The sequence below is a fragment of the Borostomias antarcticus genome (genome assembly GCF_949987555.1).
Source record: "Borostomias antarcticus genome assembly, chromosome: 24".
In the NCBI taxonomy this organism is placed as follows: domain Eukaryota; kingdom Metazoa; phylum Chordata; class Actinopteri; order Stomiiformes; family Stomiidae; genus Borostomias; species Borostomias antarcticus.
The window spans coordinates 8,853,017-8,870,325 of NC_140257.1; the positions used below are offsets into that span (position 1 = coordinate 8,853,017).

General features: G+C 50.2%; 1 protein-coding gene across 1 annotated transcript; it reads left to right on the top strand.

The window, feature by feature from the left end:
- Window positions 1-360: 360 nt before the first annotated feature.
- On the top strand, window positions 361-16,423 carry LOC311325281 (SUN domain-containing ossification factor-like). Its single transcript, XM_084457946.1, has 24 exons — window positions 361-528; window positions 3,474-3,585; window positions 4,131-4,247; window positions 4,543-4,742; window positions 5,069-5,152; window positions 5,323-5,446; window positions 5,753-5,870; window positions 5,974-6,098; window positions 8,032-8,099; window positions 8,440-8,547; window positions 8,673-8,778; window positions 9,397-9,417; window positions 9,907-9,962; window positions 11,311-11,393; window positions 11,491-11,556; window positions 11,653-11,709; window positions 11,889-11,970; window positions 12,617-13,930; window positions 14,088-14,175; window positions 14,369-14,473; window positions 14,607-14,767; window positions 15,226-15,317; window positions 15,464-15,510; window positions 15,804-16,423. Exons 1-24 carry the CDS (start codon window positions 470-472, stop codon window positions 16,236-16,238), a joined length of 3,828 nt encoding a protein of 1,275 aa, XP_084314072.1. The 5' UTR covers window positions 361-469; the 3' UTR covers window positions 16,239-16,423.
- The last annotated feature ends 886 nt before the right edge of the window (window positions 16,424-17,309 follow it).

Consider the following 17,309-nt stretch of genomic DNA (forward strand, 5'->3'; position numbering starts at 1 on the left):
TCCGCTAAATTACACAACATCCAGGATGTTTTATGCAGCCTTTTTTGTTCACTTTTTTGTTGTTTTTGTAGCACTATGATCCTCTTGACCCAACCCATCAAAATAAATAAATGGCAAACCCAAAGGCTATTGATGTCATGCGTTCTTTTGTCATAGATAGGCTACGTATTGTATTATATGAGAACGTGCTACTGTTTTGATTTGGACTCAGTAGCTTAGGTGAGGAAAACTGCGCAACAGTTTACTGCGTTCTCATTGGACAGAATGAGACACGTGCCCACAGGTTAGAGGTGGGATTCGGAATATTTGACAACCGGAGAGCTCGCGCTGTAACCGTCTCGTCCCGGAGCCGAACCGGGATTAATAAAGATCCACGTTGACATTAGTTTAAGACGATATTGCTTATTGAACCACGGCAAGGCTGAGAATCTATCAGGGAAACGGTGAGGATGTCGGTCCCAGCGGGAGGATGATGAAGAGTTTGTGGCGAATAGTGCCAGTGTGCCTCATTCTAGCCTTACTGTGTTGGTGAGTTTTATGCTAACGTTACATTCCTTAACGTTAGCTTTTCAAACAAATACAGCAACTCATGTTACCTAGCTTGGATAGCTACAAGTCAGATTTATTTTTCAAAAGCTAGCTAACGTTTCTGACTGCAAAAACAGCTCGAACGTGGCAGATCGTCTAACAAGAATGGCGCATTGTTTTGGAAACAACTCAAGGGTCAAACTATGACAGCCACGTTACTCAAATGTAGCTAGCTAACGTTAGCAGGTTGTAGCTGGGCTTCACTTCTCTTGTCTCTGAACTGTTGGGATAACTGTCCTTTCGTATAACGTTAGCGTGCTTATGTGACATATAACGTACATGTGACAAGTGTTGTCTCTGTTGAGTGACAGTCAATATGAGAGATTGACGGGATTAGCTAACATTAACCTCAGTCAATAAATCAAAGTTGATCAAGCTCTACAGACAGTGGCAGAGGTAGGGTGGGATCATGTTGAACCGGGTGCACCAGTCGTCATGACTTAATATGATGATATTATCAATGATATCATGATGCTCACTCAGAGATTCAGATCAGAGCTCCAGTGAGATGAAGCTGCTGCCGGTTGACCCAAAACAGATGATGTAACGCACGGTATTAGCCTGAGCTGGCTGTGTGATGTTAACATGACTTCTGACATAGCATACATTTAGTTGACATACTTAACAATCAAATGTGAAATTAACACACAAGATTTGGCCTACATTCTGTGTAGATATTTGTGTTTAGGCTTTGCCCGAGACCTCCCTATATTCAGCTAACTTTAGAAGGTCAATTAAGGGTGAGAGTAGTCCATGTAGGCCTAGCCATGTTATGAAAAGGATTGACGTAAGAAACGTGCTTGGTAGGACAAGTGATGTGTAAGGTTTCTCTTGATCTTTGCACTGGCACGATATGAGGTGTTTATTTCCTCTGGTCGCAGTTGATACTGTTAAAATCAGCTTGAGACCCACTTCCCTGATATGCAGGGGTGTGAAAGAAGGAGGAAAAATGGAGTGGGTGACAGAACCACCTCCTGAATTCAAAATTAGGCTTTGTTCATGCCGAGGGAGTGGGAGCTCAGCTTTGTAAATGAGTCCTGCGCTAGTTACTCTCACTGCGTCCACGATTGACAACTGCCACACATGCTGGGAGGGATTTAGGTTAAATCCACCCTTTAGTCCTAGGCCCTGTCATCACATGGTGCACATGCCCTACATTCAATTCTTATTTTGACCACCGCACTGACTGGAGCCAATATATTTGTGCAACTATGCCTAGGCTTCACTTAATGTCATTTCACACTGACCCAGCAACTTGCTCAATCGGCATTTGTTGGCGTTGTTGTGGGTATGTTTGACCAGTGTGCTGGTATGATTTTCCAACAAACTCTGTTGTGGGCCCCCTCCCTGTTTCCATTGGAAAAGTGACAGTCATTTTTCCCAAACATTCTAAACCCAACAATAGCCAACAGGAGAATGTTTTGCATGTTGGTGTTGTTTGTTGGTTGTTGTTGGGGCAGTACTCATATCTTCTACCTATCAGTGTCCGTCTTGATATATTCAACCACTACTGCTCCTGTGTGGTCCCATTGTGGCAACAGGGTTTGAATTAAAAGGCATCCTATAGGCTGAGCCTATTTTGTTTCTAGCTCTAGATTAGTTAAGCTTTGTGTCGAGCCTGTGGTCAAGTAGACTACTTAGGAACCCTAAAATCCTCGATAGAATCCAGACAATATAATAATAATAGACATGTTGTTGACAAGGCCAAGTTAGTGTTGATGCACTTTGAAACGACAGCTTAACACAGGGACCTTTGTCCCCATTAAACCAAGTGTCCGCTGAGAGTCAGTGAAACAATTTGTCAGTTGGTTAATTATAGTCCTGTGCCAGGATTGGGACAACTGTGTCACACTGACCGTTTCCCTGTTACACTGTCACCGGACTGCTGTGTGGTCACTATCTTCCCTGCTGTCACATGGCCTTGGTGTATGACTTTGACCTTTCCCTCTCTGTCACTGATAAGATAGTGTGTGGATCTCAGTGTCTCAGTCACCTGGTCATTCTCACAACGTCAGCTCGGACACGCACTTGGCATCTCCCTCTTCTTTGCTTATGACTCACCACTCCACCTCCTAACAAGATGGCACCGCGAAAGGCTGCCTCGGTGCTTTGCTGCGCCCTGTTATTCATTTGTACTGTCCTGTCTTTGCACTTCATTTGCACTGTCCTGTCTTGTCCTTCTGTCTAATGTTGTCTCCTCCATCAGTGTTATGCACCATTAGGGGTGTCAACTGAACTCAGAAATGATATTTGACTTTCTCTGTTAAATATATTCAGAAAATCGAATATATTCGATTATTGGTATATTTATATTTAATTTTGCTTCGAAAATGACGTATATAATGGAACTGGTCAGTACCAGTTCTAACCACAAAAGGGCGCTTGACAACTCTGACAACATTCAAGTGTGTTCACACCACAGGATTCAGGGATTCAAGTATTCAAGTAATACCCAGTCAACATTTAGACCAAACAGGGTCCTTTTATTAGGCCTATAGCCTAGCCAACTGAAAACAAAGACGAATATCTTATATTGGTAGTCCACTTTATCAGATTCAGTGCTTGTTTACAATGTTAGCAAGGTGTTTTTCTTTGATAGATAGATAGATAGATAGATAGATAGATAGATAGATAGATAGATAGATAGATAGATAGATAGATAGATAGATAGATAGATAGATAGATACAGTTGTCTGGATGTTTATCGGCCATGTTGAAAGTTTGCAGTGATTTTATACGATGCGTTATGCGTTACAATAAAACAAGGCTTAAGGTGTGGTAACGTATTCAAGTGAACAGAACAGTGGGTGTACTAAATAGAGCATCTGGCAATAATGTTTTCCATATTGACCCACATCCTTCCTTCTTGTCCTATGTCCCCCCAGGCACCCCAGTGGGTATGCTGGATGCACAGAGCTGCCCCCAGAGGCCCAGAGCCTGTCGGCACAGGACGTCTCTTCAGAGGAGGAGCCAGGGGATGGCTCACATTACCCCAAGGTACCCTCAGAACATCATCTGCTTCTTCCTGGTCTCACACTGAACATGCTGCCTACGTGTATTGCTGTTGTTGACGACGGTATTACCGATTACAACATCACGGGTGTTTCATACAGGTTGTAACCACCTGTTCACATAGAAAGTCTTTATTAACTCACACCTGATGCCAATCAAGTGAACAGCGAACCTGAGGAAGACAGTGCGAAACGTTGTTCGCCCTAATATTTTTGAATATGAATTACATCTAAGTCACTGAACACTCTTGGTGTGTGCTGGATTACTTTTATTTTATGTGCATTGTTCCTGCCCTGGCTGCACCCTGGATGAAGTATCATGGCTGTCCATAGCATGGCTGTGCACGGGGCACACACAGATTTTCATGTTTCACGCAGAGTTGCATTGATGCAGCCACACTGTTAAGAATAAGCTTGCTGTAGGATTAGATGGGGCGTATTTTGGTAACACCAGCTCTGTAACACCGCAAGACAAGGCTGAAGCGAGAGCACAATGGCTTCTTCTAATCGCTCTATCTGGGTGTTGTTCAGGCGGAGGGGGCGTCGGCCCCGTGTGATGACGGGCTGCCGACGGAGGGGGAGCCGGCAGACGAGCAGCTGATGAAACGGGACTCTGTAGCGGACGACGAGCAACCGGCAGAGGCACAGGTACGTCGGGGGGTTCAGCCCCAAACCAAGGCTGAGGAACCAACAAAGGCCGGGTTTCCCGAAAAAGAACCTTCTTAAGGAACCCTTCTTAAGCAACCCTTTGTATGGGAGTTAAGAAGTACTTTGGAGTTAAGTGGTTCTTAACTCATTTGGGAAACCCGGCGAAAGACCATTCTGGTCATCTTGTCAGTATTAGACTAGACATGGCTACCACAGCACATGTGTTACTCAACATGTATTTTAAGCCCTGGCCCTACGGGCGTTTACTGATGGTCAGTGCCTCCTCTTTGGTCAGGCCTTGGAGGACGAGGAGCTTGCGGAAGAGGTGGAGCCGGAGCCGGTGAATGAGTCACAGCCTGAGCAGGCGTCACAGCCAGAGCAGCTACTTCCAGAAGCTTCCATCACCCAGGACCAGGGACAAGCTCCCACCTTTGACCCCTCCCCACCACCCTCTGACCCAGCCTCCCCGACAGCACAGGACTCCTGTCCCGACACGTAAGCATGCAGACAAAAACTGGTATTGCCAGTCTACGACAGAGCCTACATGGTAGACCTCTACAAGCCTGTTGTCCTGGAGAGCTCTACAAACGTACACTGGGAATCTTGAGTTCGTCCCTTTAAAGGTTAAAGGTTAAAGGCCCAATGATTGTCACACAACTGAGTGTGTGACATGTGTTCTCTGCATTTGACCCATCCCCTGGGGGAGCGGTGAGCAGCAGCGGTGCCGCGCTCGGGAGCCGTATTGCTCGTACATGAGGCTTAATGCTGCTCTCTTTCTCTCTCTCTCTCACTCCTCCCTCTCTCCCTCCCTCCTACTTCAGAGTGTCAGAGCAGGTGGAGGCTGATATGCCTGTACTTGACCTCAGCGATGCTGATGTGAACTCGGCTGAATGTGACCTCTCTAGGTGAGGACAGTCTAACCTACCCCTCCCCCCCCCCCCATTGGGGCTCGCTGACTTGAATGTGATGATGACGAGACCTATTTTTTTGTTTACGGCCCTTCATCATTTTCTTCACAACAATTAATAAATGTCATATTGCGTTCATGTACCGAGTGGTTGGTTTTCTGCTGCAGTGTTCCAGTGGTCCTGGAGAACACTTCCAATGTTCACTGTGGGGGAACCAAGAGCCATGTGGACCCAGCACAGGGCACTCCAGGTCTGGGCCAGGGCAATACCTCCCACATGCTGGAAGAACAGGTAAGGACCTCTGAAGCTCTATCACTCCTCCAAGTCTGAACTGGGCAATGTTTGTGAATGCAGCTTGAACAAGGTAATACGATACTAAATATTTACCTCGTCATGCTTTTCTGCTAACTATGGATAGTAAATTGCCAGTTTGGGAACCTTAACTTGTCTAGCTTCATACCGAGGACTGGAATGAGGAACTGATTAGTGCGGATAAGTTACTGTAAGGACAAGCAATGACAAGACTTCCAATGTACCTGTACCGGTTATATCTGGCAATTCAACTTTCTATTCTCTTCTAACTTCTGTTGTTGACAGGGCTTGAGCGCTCATGTCTCCGCGGAGATGGATCCCAACGCGGCCACCAAAGACCCAGAGGACATCCCCACCTTCGACGAGTGGAAGAGGAAGGTCATGGAGGTGGAGAAGGAGAAGAGTAAGAGCTTGAAAACCAAACCGTTCTATTTAAACCTCGCCAAGGACACGGCCTTTAGATAATAACTCTTCTGTACGATGTCCCTCTCTTGTCCGCTGTGTAGCCCAAGCCAGCCACTCCTCCTCCAACAGGGCCTCTCACATTGTGAAGAAGCCACAGAAGAACTTCAACAACTATGCATCAGTGGAGTGTGGGGCCAAGATCCTGGGGGCCAACCCAGAGGCTAAGGTAAACGCATGCTGCAGCGGCCAGGGAAACCACTTGGGGTGGGTCCAGTTAATCCATTAATCGTTCATGGCGGTCAAAGTCGATTTTTAAATTGTGTTCGCTGTTTTTTTCATTTCAAATAAACACGTATTTTAAAAGAATGTTTTAAATGGAATGGAACAAATCACTCATTAACAATTCAGTCGAGATCACTTTTGTCAAATTTGAACATTTATTATACAAGCGGCATAATACATAGCATATGAATTTTGGCGGTGTGCTCTGTCCGGGGGGCCCCCTGCCTTCCACCGCCGTGGAAAGCACTCCACCGGCGTGGAGCGCGTTAGCAGGGGGAGGCAATCTAGGTGTTCCCCCCCTCTGGGCCGCTTGGCCCAGAGAGCCAGGAAGGGGGAACGGCATCTAGCCCCCTGCCTCTATGACGATCAGAGTGGGCCGCGATCGGGAAGACGCTCGGAGGTAACTCAGCCCACTAAGACCGTCAAAGAGTGCCACAGGAGGACTGCTGTACATTATAGTCCCTGGTCCCCACGGGTCGACGCTTCGTGGGTTCCGCGGGAGATGCAGCCTAGTGTCTCTGCGTCCATGGCGCCCGGAGGGACCGCTGGATGGCCATTCGGAGACGTAGCGGCCCACGTTCGCCACGGAAAGCCACAGAGACCAGCTAGCGGCTACTCTGGCATCCACTAACCGACGCTTGTGGAATACCTGACAGACTACCCCGGACAGAGAGCAACGATGACAACAGATGACATCGACATACGCAGGAGGAGCAGGGGAGGAGGTGGGGCGAGCATGCAATGCACAACCAGCAGTAATGGCAAGCGCGAACAATGACATGTTTTGACCGCTTAAATACATGCGCTCTAGTGAGCTGACCAATGCTATGACAGCTACAGTCAGCTGGTGCTGGCGTCATGCGTGACTGCTTAACCTCTGCTGACCCCCCCGGCCGTGACGTACGTGCCTCGTCTGAATTTGCGTCGGAGACTTCATTTCTGTAGCTATGTTTATTGGAATGGGGCTAAATTTCAGCGTCAAAATCAATGGAATTGTGGTCTTTACTTTTTTCATTCAAATAAACACGTCTTTTAAAATGTTGGAATGAAATCTTTATGAATGTCAGCAAAAAAATCGATTAATCATTCATACTACCCATGAAAAATCCCAGTCCCCTCCAGTACCATGGATAATGTGAGTTGTGCACATCCCTAGAAACCACCCAGCTGTGCTTGAGCCCAGTGGTTCAAATGGTGTGCAAGTCCCAGTGTGCCTTGGGATTTTGTGAGAACCATACATTTTATTGCAATATACAACTACACAAAAAGTAATTTATAATATTTAATTCATTTTAAATTGACTATATCTACGGATGTCCTGATCTGATACTGAAAATAGAAAACGGATACAGGAAACAGTAGCATCTGATCCAGTGCACGCAGAGTGTGACGGATTGAAAGAAAGAGATTATCATTGAACTTGGAATGTGATTAAGATTGTGTGCACAGCCCGTTCGCCAGCCCTCAACATGGCATTCATGTTGAAACATCTTCTCTTAAAGCAACAGTACTCATTTGTTGAGAATGGATGATATGCACGGGCATTTTACACAGGCAAGTAAACTAAAGACAAAAATCACCACTCTCTTTGCTTCCAAGGAAAATCTTCAACAAAATCAAAAAGGTTCAAAAACCGTCACAACATGTGTCTGTTCAAAAATGTCACAACACCTCTGATCTCCATAACACATCGCTTACCGAATGTCCTCCACTCGACGAGGAGCAGAGAAAGCAGCCTCTGTTTCACGGATATGAGCACAGGTGTGCCTTGAGATTCTGTCTTGCTCTGTGGTGCCCTGGGCACAGACGCTTTGAGAACCACTGCTCTGGCCTGTTTACTACAGTAGGACTCTTACCGGTTGATTCTGTCGTCTCAGAGCACCTCGGCCATACTGATGGAGAACATGGACCTGTACATGCTCAACCCCTGCAGTAACAAGATCTGGTGAGTATCAGTGACTGTTAACGTGTGTGTGTGCGTGTGCGTGTGTGTGTGTGTGTGTGTGTGTGTGTGGAAGAATTTTTACAGCTCACTTATCTGGCCCCTGGGTGATTACTGTTTTTTTGCTTCCCTCTGGAATATGTAGGGGTGGGTCGTATGCCCACCTCCCTTGTTCTCTGTAAAGCGCATTGTGTTGCCTCTGGGTATAAAATAAACTATACAAATAAAGCTTTGATTGATTGATTGATTGTGTGTGTGTGTGCGTGTGTGCGCGAGTGTGTGTGCTTGTGTGTGCTCTGTCTCTTCACTATTGTTCCTCTCCATTACTCTCTGTCTGTGGCAGGTTCATCATTGAGCTCTGTGAGCCCATCCAGCTCAAGCAGTTGGACATCGCCAACTTTGAGCTCTTCTCTTCCACACCCAAAGACTTCCTGGTCTCCATCAGTGACAGGTCAGGTCTGCCACCATAAAGATATCAGATAGTGGTAGTGACTGTTATTGGAAGGAACAACATTGTAAATGCATGGTATGAAGAGGTCGGCTCTGTGAACGTGTTTCTGGATTCCGCTCACTCAGGTATCCCACCAACAAGTGGCTGAAGCTGGGGACCTTCCATGGTCTGGACGAGCGCACGGTCCAGAGCTTCCCGCTGGACGAACTCCTGTATGCTAAATACGTCAAGGTGTGTGTGGCATCTGTCTTTCCCTCGTCCCATTTCTTTCTTTTCTTTTACGTTTTCTTTCTTTTCTTTTCCTTTTTCTTTTTTTCTTTCTTTTCTTTTCCCTTTTCTTTCTTTCTTTCTTTCTTTCTTTTCCTTTTTCTTTCCTTTTCTTTTCTTTCTTTCTTTCTTTCTTTCTTTCTTTCTTTCTTTCTTTCTTTCTTTCTTTCTTTCTTTCTTTCTTTCTTTCTTTCTTTCTTTCTTTCTTTCTTTCTTTCTTTCACATATCTCAATATCTTATCTATCTATATCTGTCTGCCTGTCTGTCTGTCTGTCTATCAATGTCTATCTGTACTCTACTCCATTCACTCTCTGCCATTGAAGGACAGAGTGTCCCCCTATCTTGTGCTGTTGTGGCCCTGGAGGAGGACCTCCTGCTCAAATCCAGTAGGACTATGAGTGTACAGTATGCTGGCAGTTCTATTGTAAGCCACGATCCAGGGAGTCATCACGAATGTAAAAAAAACATTCAAATGTCTGTGGGAGCCTGTCTGCTCAGTCCAGGCCACCGTACCACTGGTCCTGTGTTGAATGCCTGTTTCCTCCCCATAATTTGTTTCTCTTCTCTTTCTCCTGCTTCAGATGTTCACCAAGTACATAAAGGTTAGCCCATTTACGTCTTAGTAACCCCCCGAGGAGAGGGTGGAGGGAAAGGCTTTTGTGTCGAGTGGCGCTAACAGCAGCAGGTGGAGGCTTGCTAACGGATCGGTCACAGCTGATCAGTCACAGCTTGAGTACCGCGTCCACAGAGACATGGCGTAATTGCAAAGGATCATTGTTCATCATGGCGCTTTTTTGTAGCGAAACCCATTATTTGAGTGTGTTTGATTAGGGCGATCCAATCACAGCTTCAAAAGTGTGCTTCCACCCAGTAGATCCATCTTGCTGCACCCAATACAATCGTCAATTATGAATACTAACCTTCTGTATTCCACCTATTGTGCCGTTGCACCAGTTTGTAATGACAGCTTATCGGGCTTAATTTAAAGCTTTGCAGAGTGCATTTAACATACAGAAGCAGCTGAGTGTGCGGAGTGGTCCCGCGTATGGACGCCTGTCCCCAGGGCGTGAATAGTGTCTCGTGTTTTTCAGGTGGAGCTGTTGTCTCACTTTGGCTCTGAGCATTTCTGCCCCTTCAGTCTCATAAGGTAAGTCGTGAACGAAGACAGAATGCATACCACCCAGGCGTGCCACACAGCTGCCAGAATCAGCATTTAGCAGTGTATTTTTAAGCGAAATGACTGCAAATATCTGCCAGTGGATGGCCAGCGAGCCTAAAGCTCGTCCTGGGATGTATCTGCAGCTGTTATATCATGATTGAAAGCGGGGGGCAAGAATGAGCCAGCCTCTGCCCCGTGCACCCCTCCCCCACAGGGCAAGTAATCCAGCCTCTGCCCCGCGCACCCCTCCCCCACAGGGCAAGTAATCCAGCCTCTGCCCCGTGCACCCCTCCCCCACAGGGCAAGTAATCCAGCCTCTGCCCCGCGCACCCCTCCCCCACAGGGCAAGTAATCCAGCCTCTGCCCCGCGCGCCCCTCCCCCACAGGGCAAGAATGAGCCAGCCTCTGCCCCGCGCGCCCCTCCCTCCCCCACAGGGCAAGTAATCCAGCCTCTGCCCCGCGCGCCCCTCCCCCACAGGGCAAGTAATCCAGCCTCTGCCCCGCACGCCCCTCCCCCACAGGGCAAGTAATCCAGCCTCTGCCCCGCGTGCCCCTCCCCCACAGGGCAAGTAATCCAGCCTCTGCCCCGCGCGCCCCTCCCCCACAGGGCAAGTAATCCAGCCTCTGCCCCGCGCGCCCCTCCCCCACAGGGCAAGTAATCCAGCCTCTGCCCCGCGCGCCCCTCCCCCACAGGGCAAGTAATCCAGCCTCTGCCCCGCGCGCCCCTCCCCCACAGACCAGGTGGTGGGGAAGCAGACTCGCACGTGGAGCCGCCGGCGCTGTTAAACTTGGCACTCTCCCTCCATCGCCATAGAAATAAACCAGGCTGGGGGTGGGGGGGCGGGGGGGGGGGGGGGGGCAGCGGTCGCAGAGTTTGCAGAACATTTTGTCTTCAAATGTATGGCCACGCCCCGCAGCATATGGATTTTTCTTTTTAACTTATGGGAGCATTGATGGTCCGGGGGGAAACAGACCTGTGGAACACACTGTTCTACTGTACCAGTGCCAACCACTAGGGGGCCTAGGAGGTCACTGTATAGATTGCAAGACACACAAATGCACACACAGGCCTTTGATTATAGGTAATGAATATTATTATATGTTAATCTTTCTACATTGATGTTGGATAAACGTTTTGTTCTCCTGTTGGACTATGTCCTCTGCTTATTCAGCCTCCCTGGTTTAGCATTACCAAATGTGGCGGATATAGACCCCTGGGTAGACCCTACTGTGCCCTAGCTCGGTCTGCCCCCTGGTGGCCATCGACGAATCCACAGAAAGTACCATACTACTGACGAGAGAGAGAGCGATCTGATCCCTGCCTTCTGTGTACCAGGGTGTTTGGAACCAGCATGGTTGAGGAATACGAGGAGATAGCCGACCCTTCTGAGCGAGTGGACGACCAGGATGAGGATTTCGGTGAGAACCTTCCGACCCCTCCTGCCTTAGCTACTGAGAGCACTGGGATGCAGTTTCAGTGCCTCTGAGGAGATAATTGAACCTCCGCGTTCCACAGATTATCCACCTGGACATGTTCCTCTGGAGGCCAAGTCTTCCCACAACCTGATTGGATCAGCTAAGGGTGAGCTGCATACATGTAGAATATACCACAGAATGCAGATGTAGGATCACATGCTGTATGCAGCCCGTTTCTGACGGGTTCACCTGTTTCCTTCAGACGTCATCCTGAACATGGTGAACAACATCGCTGTCAGCTGGGGCGGCCCAGATAACGGTAAAGCGCCTCGCTCGCTCCGTTACTGTCGAGAAATAAAACGATTCTTATCAAATGAAAGGGAACATATTTTGACACGTCGTTTGTTATTTTGTGTTATCTTATTCCATGAGATACTTATTTTGTAGTAACAGATCATTTTCTCTGACATTTACGCGGACTCTCACTGGGTTGCCCAGGCAACTTTACAGGCCAGGTGTTGAACATGACAGAGACGTCAGCGTCATCTCAACTGGACCCCACTGCCACCCTCACCCCGGCGTGAGTACCAGCCAGCCTGCCTCCTCAACCACCTCTCACTGTCCACTAGGCTGTCTCCTCCTCAGTGTCTGACTAAACCCCCCTCCCTCTCTCTCTCACACTCACTCACTCACTCACTCTCTCTCTCTCTCTCTCTCTCTCTCTCTCTCACACACTCTCTCTCACACACTCTCACTCACTCTCTCTCACACTCTCTCTCACTCACCCACCCACTCGACTCTCTCTCTCTCTCTCTCTCTCTCTCTCACACACACTCTCTCACACACACTCTCACTCACTCTCTCTCACACTCTCTCTCACTCACCCACCCACTCGACTCTCTCTCTCTCTCTCACTCACTCACTCACTCACTCTCTCACACTCTCTCTCTCTCTTCCCCTCACTCCCCCTCTTGTTGTCCCCTACTCCCTCCCTCTCTCTCACACACTCTCTCTCTCACACTCTCTCTCTCTCTCTCACACTCTCTCTCTCACACTCTCTCTCTCTCACACTCTCTCTCTCTCTCTCTCACACTCTCTCTCTCTCTCACACTCTCTCTCTCCCACACACTCTCTCTCTCCCTCTCCCTCTCCCTCTCCCTCTCCCTCTCCCTCTCCCTCTCCCTCTCCCTCTCCCTCTCTCTCTCTCTCGCTGTCCCTCTCTCTAGGCTGGAAACTGTAGAGGAGGGGGACCAACCACACATCCAGGAGGACCCTGATGCCAGTCTAACAGAAGCCCCGGCTCCAGAACCCCCAACCCCAGAGGCCCCTCCCTCAGAGGCCCCTCAACCGGAGCTCCCCCCCGCGGAGGACCAGGTCGTCACGCCTCTAGAGGAGGCGGAGGAGGACTACCCCCCCGTCGTCCTGCTGGACGGGGAGGAGGGGGAGGAGGAGGAGGAGAGGGAGCGGGTGGAGCAGGAGAGCCTGGACTACGGCGGCAGACCGTCGAGTCCCTCCTCCTCCTCCTCCTCGTCCCGCTGCTGCTCCGCCTCTCTCCAGGAGTACCTCCAGCAGCGCTGCTCAGCCCTGCCGGCCGCACGCACCAACCACGGCCAAGGAGAAGAAGAAGAAGAAGAAGGGGGTCCAGAAATTCCACCCCACACCCATACCCCTGCCTGGGAGGAGCCCTCCGCCCCCTCCGTCTCCCCCGCCCCCCAGGAGAGAGACCCCCCCGCCGTCTCCCCCGCCCCCCAGGAGAGAGACCCCCCCGCCGTCGTCCCGGGCGACCGGGAAGAGGCGGGGCCAGAGCCTCCTCAGCTTGAGCCCAGCCAGACCTCCTCCAGCGCCCTGCCCAGGCCCAGCTCCTCAGACCCCCCTGCCTCCGGGCCCGGCCACACCCCCACCCCAGACCCGCAGGCCCTCCCCGAGAGGAGCCAGGAGGCGCAGGCTGAGGGGGAGGAGGGACTCCCCACCCCCACCACCACCATCATCATCATCAGCAGTACTGCCCCAGTGGACCAGGTCTGGGAGCCTCCCGTAGAGGAGCAGCCCCGCCCCGAGGCTGACCTCCCAGAGCCTCACGCTCCCGCTCACCCTCCCGAAGTGGCCGTCCCTCCCCAGCCTCCCCTCCCGACTGCCCCCCCCGCGACGGAGCAAGCCGCCCCCCCAGCTGAGCCAGACAGCGGCGCCGGCACCCCGGAGGAGTCCCTCTCTAACAGTGAGGTCACAGATCCCCTGAAAGGCCACGCCGTTTCTACAGAAACCAAGGAGGAGGAGCTTGTGGACGACCTCCTCTTGACCTCGACCAACGGCAACGGCCAGCTGCTTCGGCCCTCCTCCTCCTCCTCCTCCCCCCACGCCCCCTCTCCGTCGGACTTCTACGCCGAGCAGCACAACGCCAGCGAGCAGGCGAGCGCCAACGGGAACCAGGTGCACGGCTCCAGCCAGAAGGAGTCCGTCTTCATGAGGCTCAACAACCGCATCAAGGCCCTGGAGATGAACATGTCCCTGAGTGGACGCTACCTGGAGCAGCTCAGCCAGAGGTGAGCCACGCCCCCCCCCAAGCACAGGGGCACGCCACGCAGAGGTGCAGTCATAATAAATCGCGGTTCGTGTGACGACCGTCTGTTTAAAGGTGACGTTCTTGTGTTGCAATCGGGTGACGGTGGGTACTGAGTCTTTTATGATGCTCCGTTGAAGGTACCGGAAGCAGATGGAGGAGATGCAAAGGGCTTTCAACAAAACCATCATCAAACTCCAGAACACATCCAGGATAGCAGAGGAACAGGTAATCAACAAATATATATATAACATGCTGACTTTCACAGTAGTGCGACTGTTAAGAGCACAGTAGGTCACGTAAGAATTTGGTCAGAACTTGAATGAAGTCACAGTGTACAGGTCACTGCGGTGCATGTCAACGAATCCGGTCTCTGCTGGTTTGTGATTGGTTAGCCCGCGTGTCTTCTGTCGTCCTATAGGACCAGCGTCAGACGGAGTCCATTCAGATGCTGCATGGGCAGCTAAAGAACATCACTGAGCTGGTGCTCAACCTGTCAGTCAGGGTCATCCAGCTGCAGACTGAGGTCAGTATTTGACCCCAACCAAACTTTGTGTCTGCTGTTCCTCTAGAAAAGGGTGCGGACCGCCTAGTCAGGCACGTACGGCGATGCCGGTGATTAACGCCCCCCCCCCCCCCCTCCCCCGTCTCCATTGCAGGTGTCAGACAGGCAGAGCTACCTCCTGCTGAGCCTGGTGTTGGGTCTGGTGTTGGGCCTGCTGCTCTGTGCCCAACACTGCCGGATGTCCGCCCTGCCGCCCTCCTCCCCTGACCCAGAGCCCCCCGCACCCAACAGCTACAGCTGCTGCTTCCCAGACCGGTATCTGACTCTCTCTACCCCCCCAGGGGGTCTACTGCTTCAGAATGGGTCTTTTGGGGGGGGGGTGATGCGCAAACAGTTTTTTGGGGAGACCTCCGTTTTATGCCGAGTAGCCTACCAGCATGTATAGGCCTTTATTCTTCACTGTCGTTCTGACTGAGCTCACTTTTCACAATCGCGGGAAATCTCCCGACATGACACAAAATGGATATGAAGCCAAAAATGTTTAAGATACTGATAACCTGTCTATTAATTATCTTGGTTACTAGCTGTCCAACACATATTCTAAATTTTTAGCATTTTGGCACTGGTGATTTTCCTTTGGCTCAGGCTAAAACCTGGCAAAAAATGTAGGAAAAACCCTGTATACCTCTTATCCCCCCCCCCCACACACACACACACCTCTTCATAACAACAAGCATGGACTCGTATGTTGACTGAGCTTCTTTCCCGCGCAGGGCGTTCTCCCCGTACGACGAGCCGAGCATGAAGAGAAGCGCGTCTTATCCTCTCCTCAACTCCGACCCGCTGCAGCTGCCCGCCACCGAAGGCAAGTGGCGCTCAGTACGACCGCGTCTGCGTTTAGCTGCCTTTCCTCGTTCCGTTGGTGGCGTTGGCTACGCTCACGACGTATGATGCAGGTTGTGACCTGGCTGTTGATGTGCCGTGTCTCACGCTCTCTCCTGTCACTCACAGGCCCAGAGTCCCTGCACACTGTCCAACCACTCAGGCTGAATAGAAAGGTATGGAACTGCTGTATTACCCTGCTAGTGTGAGACAGCAGTGTATTGTTTTATGTATTGCTGACTGTTGTATTGTTTGTAACTATTGTACACTGCTGCTAACTCTTGCAAAATAAATTTTAATCTCAATGATTATTTCCTGGATAAATAAAGGTTGAATGAAAAAGTGTCTTTAGAGGATTTCTGGTGAATCAATCAGTTCAGCAACCAACTGTTTTACCTTCAAACAGATCTCCCTTCTTAACTGTTAAATAATTCCTGTCCTTTTCCCTCTCCCAATTCCTCCCCTGCAGAAGAAACGTGGTCGAACGAAGCCCAAGGAGAACGTAGAGACTCTGAAGTCCTCTGCTGTTGTAAGTGCTCCACCACTGGCCAACGGAGCCCCTCTATCCAACGGCGCCCCTCGGGGCATGGACCCTGGGCCCCCCCTCAAAGACTCCCCCTCCGAGGGCAGCTCCGAAGGCTCCTCCCACTCGGACGAGCCCTCCTTCTGCGGCATTGCCACCTGCACGCGCCTCTGCGACGGTCTACCGCCCGCCAGGGGCCGGGCGGGAAAGAGGGCGTCCCGGCGGCGGCGTTCTAAGACCGCCGCCTGCGTGATGGCGGACCTGACGCAGGCGCACCCTCGGATGAGCGACGCCGCACCCGTCCCCGTACTGCTGGACCGGTGGGGCGAGGAGCTGAGCGCGGGGACGCTCGGGGGGAAGGCGCTGTCAGGCCATGTTTGACCCCAGCAAGGCCTCCCCCCTGTCTGTCTGCTCCCTAAAAGAGACTGTCACACTCCCCTGAGAGGGGTTTAGATCATATCCCTGTGTACACACAGGAGGCTTAAAGCTTGGACCTAAATAAGACAATCCCTTTCTGTGACCACCCTTGTGTGTGTGTTATGTTCATTCATATGTTCTTCCTTGAAACTTTTTCAGGCTTTTATATTAGTTTTTCTCCGACAATGAAAAAAATATTTTTCATCCCTCCATGAAATGTCTTTTTCTTTTGTACTCAGGCTTTGATGCATGTTTCTTAAATTCTTACATTTGAATTCGTTCTTGAGGTAAAAGTAGCCTATCTATTGCTTTGGTGGTGGCTAATGTACTGGGAAGCCTATTTATTTCGTTAAAAAAAATTGTATAATAGCAAAAATATACAGTGTTATACGTTTTGACACGACGATCAAATGAAACGAGTTTATGCTGTTAACTCGTTAATTCGTAACAAATGACGAGCCTATGTACCGCGGGCAGCAGCACCTGTTGAAAGTAATGGGAGGCGCCGATCGCTCGTGACCAGTGAAGCGGAGTGTGACTCGACACGCGACCACCAGAGCGCGCGCTATCATCACAAAAGGCGTGAAATTGGTGCGCTCGCGGGTGCGCTCGATCTAGGTTTAATCACGGACGCGCGTGCGCACAACACCTAACCCTAACCCTGAATTCACACATTCCGCTTTTGACTTCAACACCGGATGGGCACACCCAAAGAGGAGATTCAGGAGAAAGAGGACGTTTAACTTCATGTGATGCAGAGAGTCTGCAGCCCCAATCGTTGAACAGGAGGACGGGCAGTCGGTCGTAGTATGGGCATCTAGTGAAAGCAACAGGTTACAGCCATGGCAATTAAAGGTAAAGTAAACTTCATATCACTGCATAGACTTATGCTCATTGGATTTATTGCAACACAAATTATATAGGCCTATAAACCCAAGGGATTAATGTTTGTGTTTTAAATCATAAATCATGTAAATAATTACTTTTATTCTGCAGGCTTTGTAATATCGACCATGTAGAGAGGAATATGACATT

Excerpts from the sequence above, each read along its gene's own strand:
- LOC311325281 (XM_084457946.1), top strand. The coding sequence starts at position 470 with ATGATGAAGAGTTTGTGGCGAATAGTGCCAGTGTGCCTCATTCTAGCC. Across the intron at positions 11,394-11,490 it reads CGACCAGGATGAGGATTTCG|ATTATCCACCTGGACATGTT; the intron begins GTGAGAACCTTC and ends CGCGTTCCACAG. Across the intron at positions 14,474-14,606 it reads TCATCCAGCTGCAGACTGAG|GTGTCAGACAGGCAGAGCTA; the intron begins GTCAGTATTTGA and ends TCTCCATTGCAG.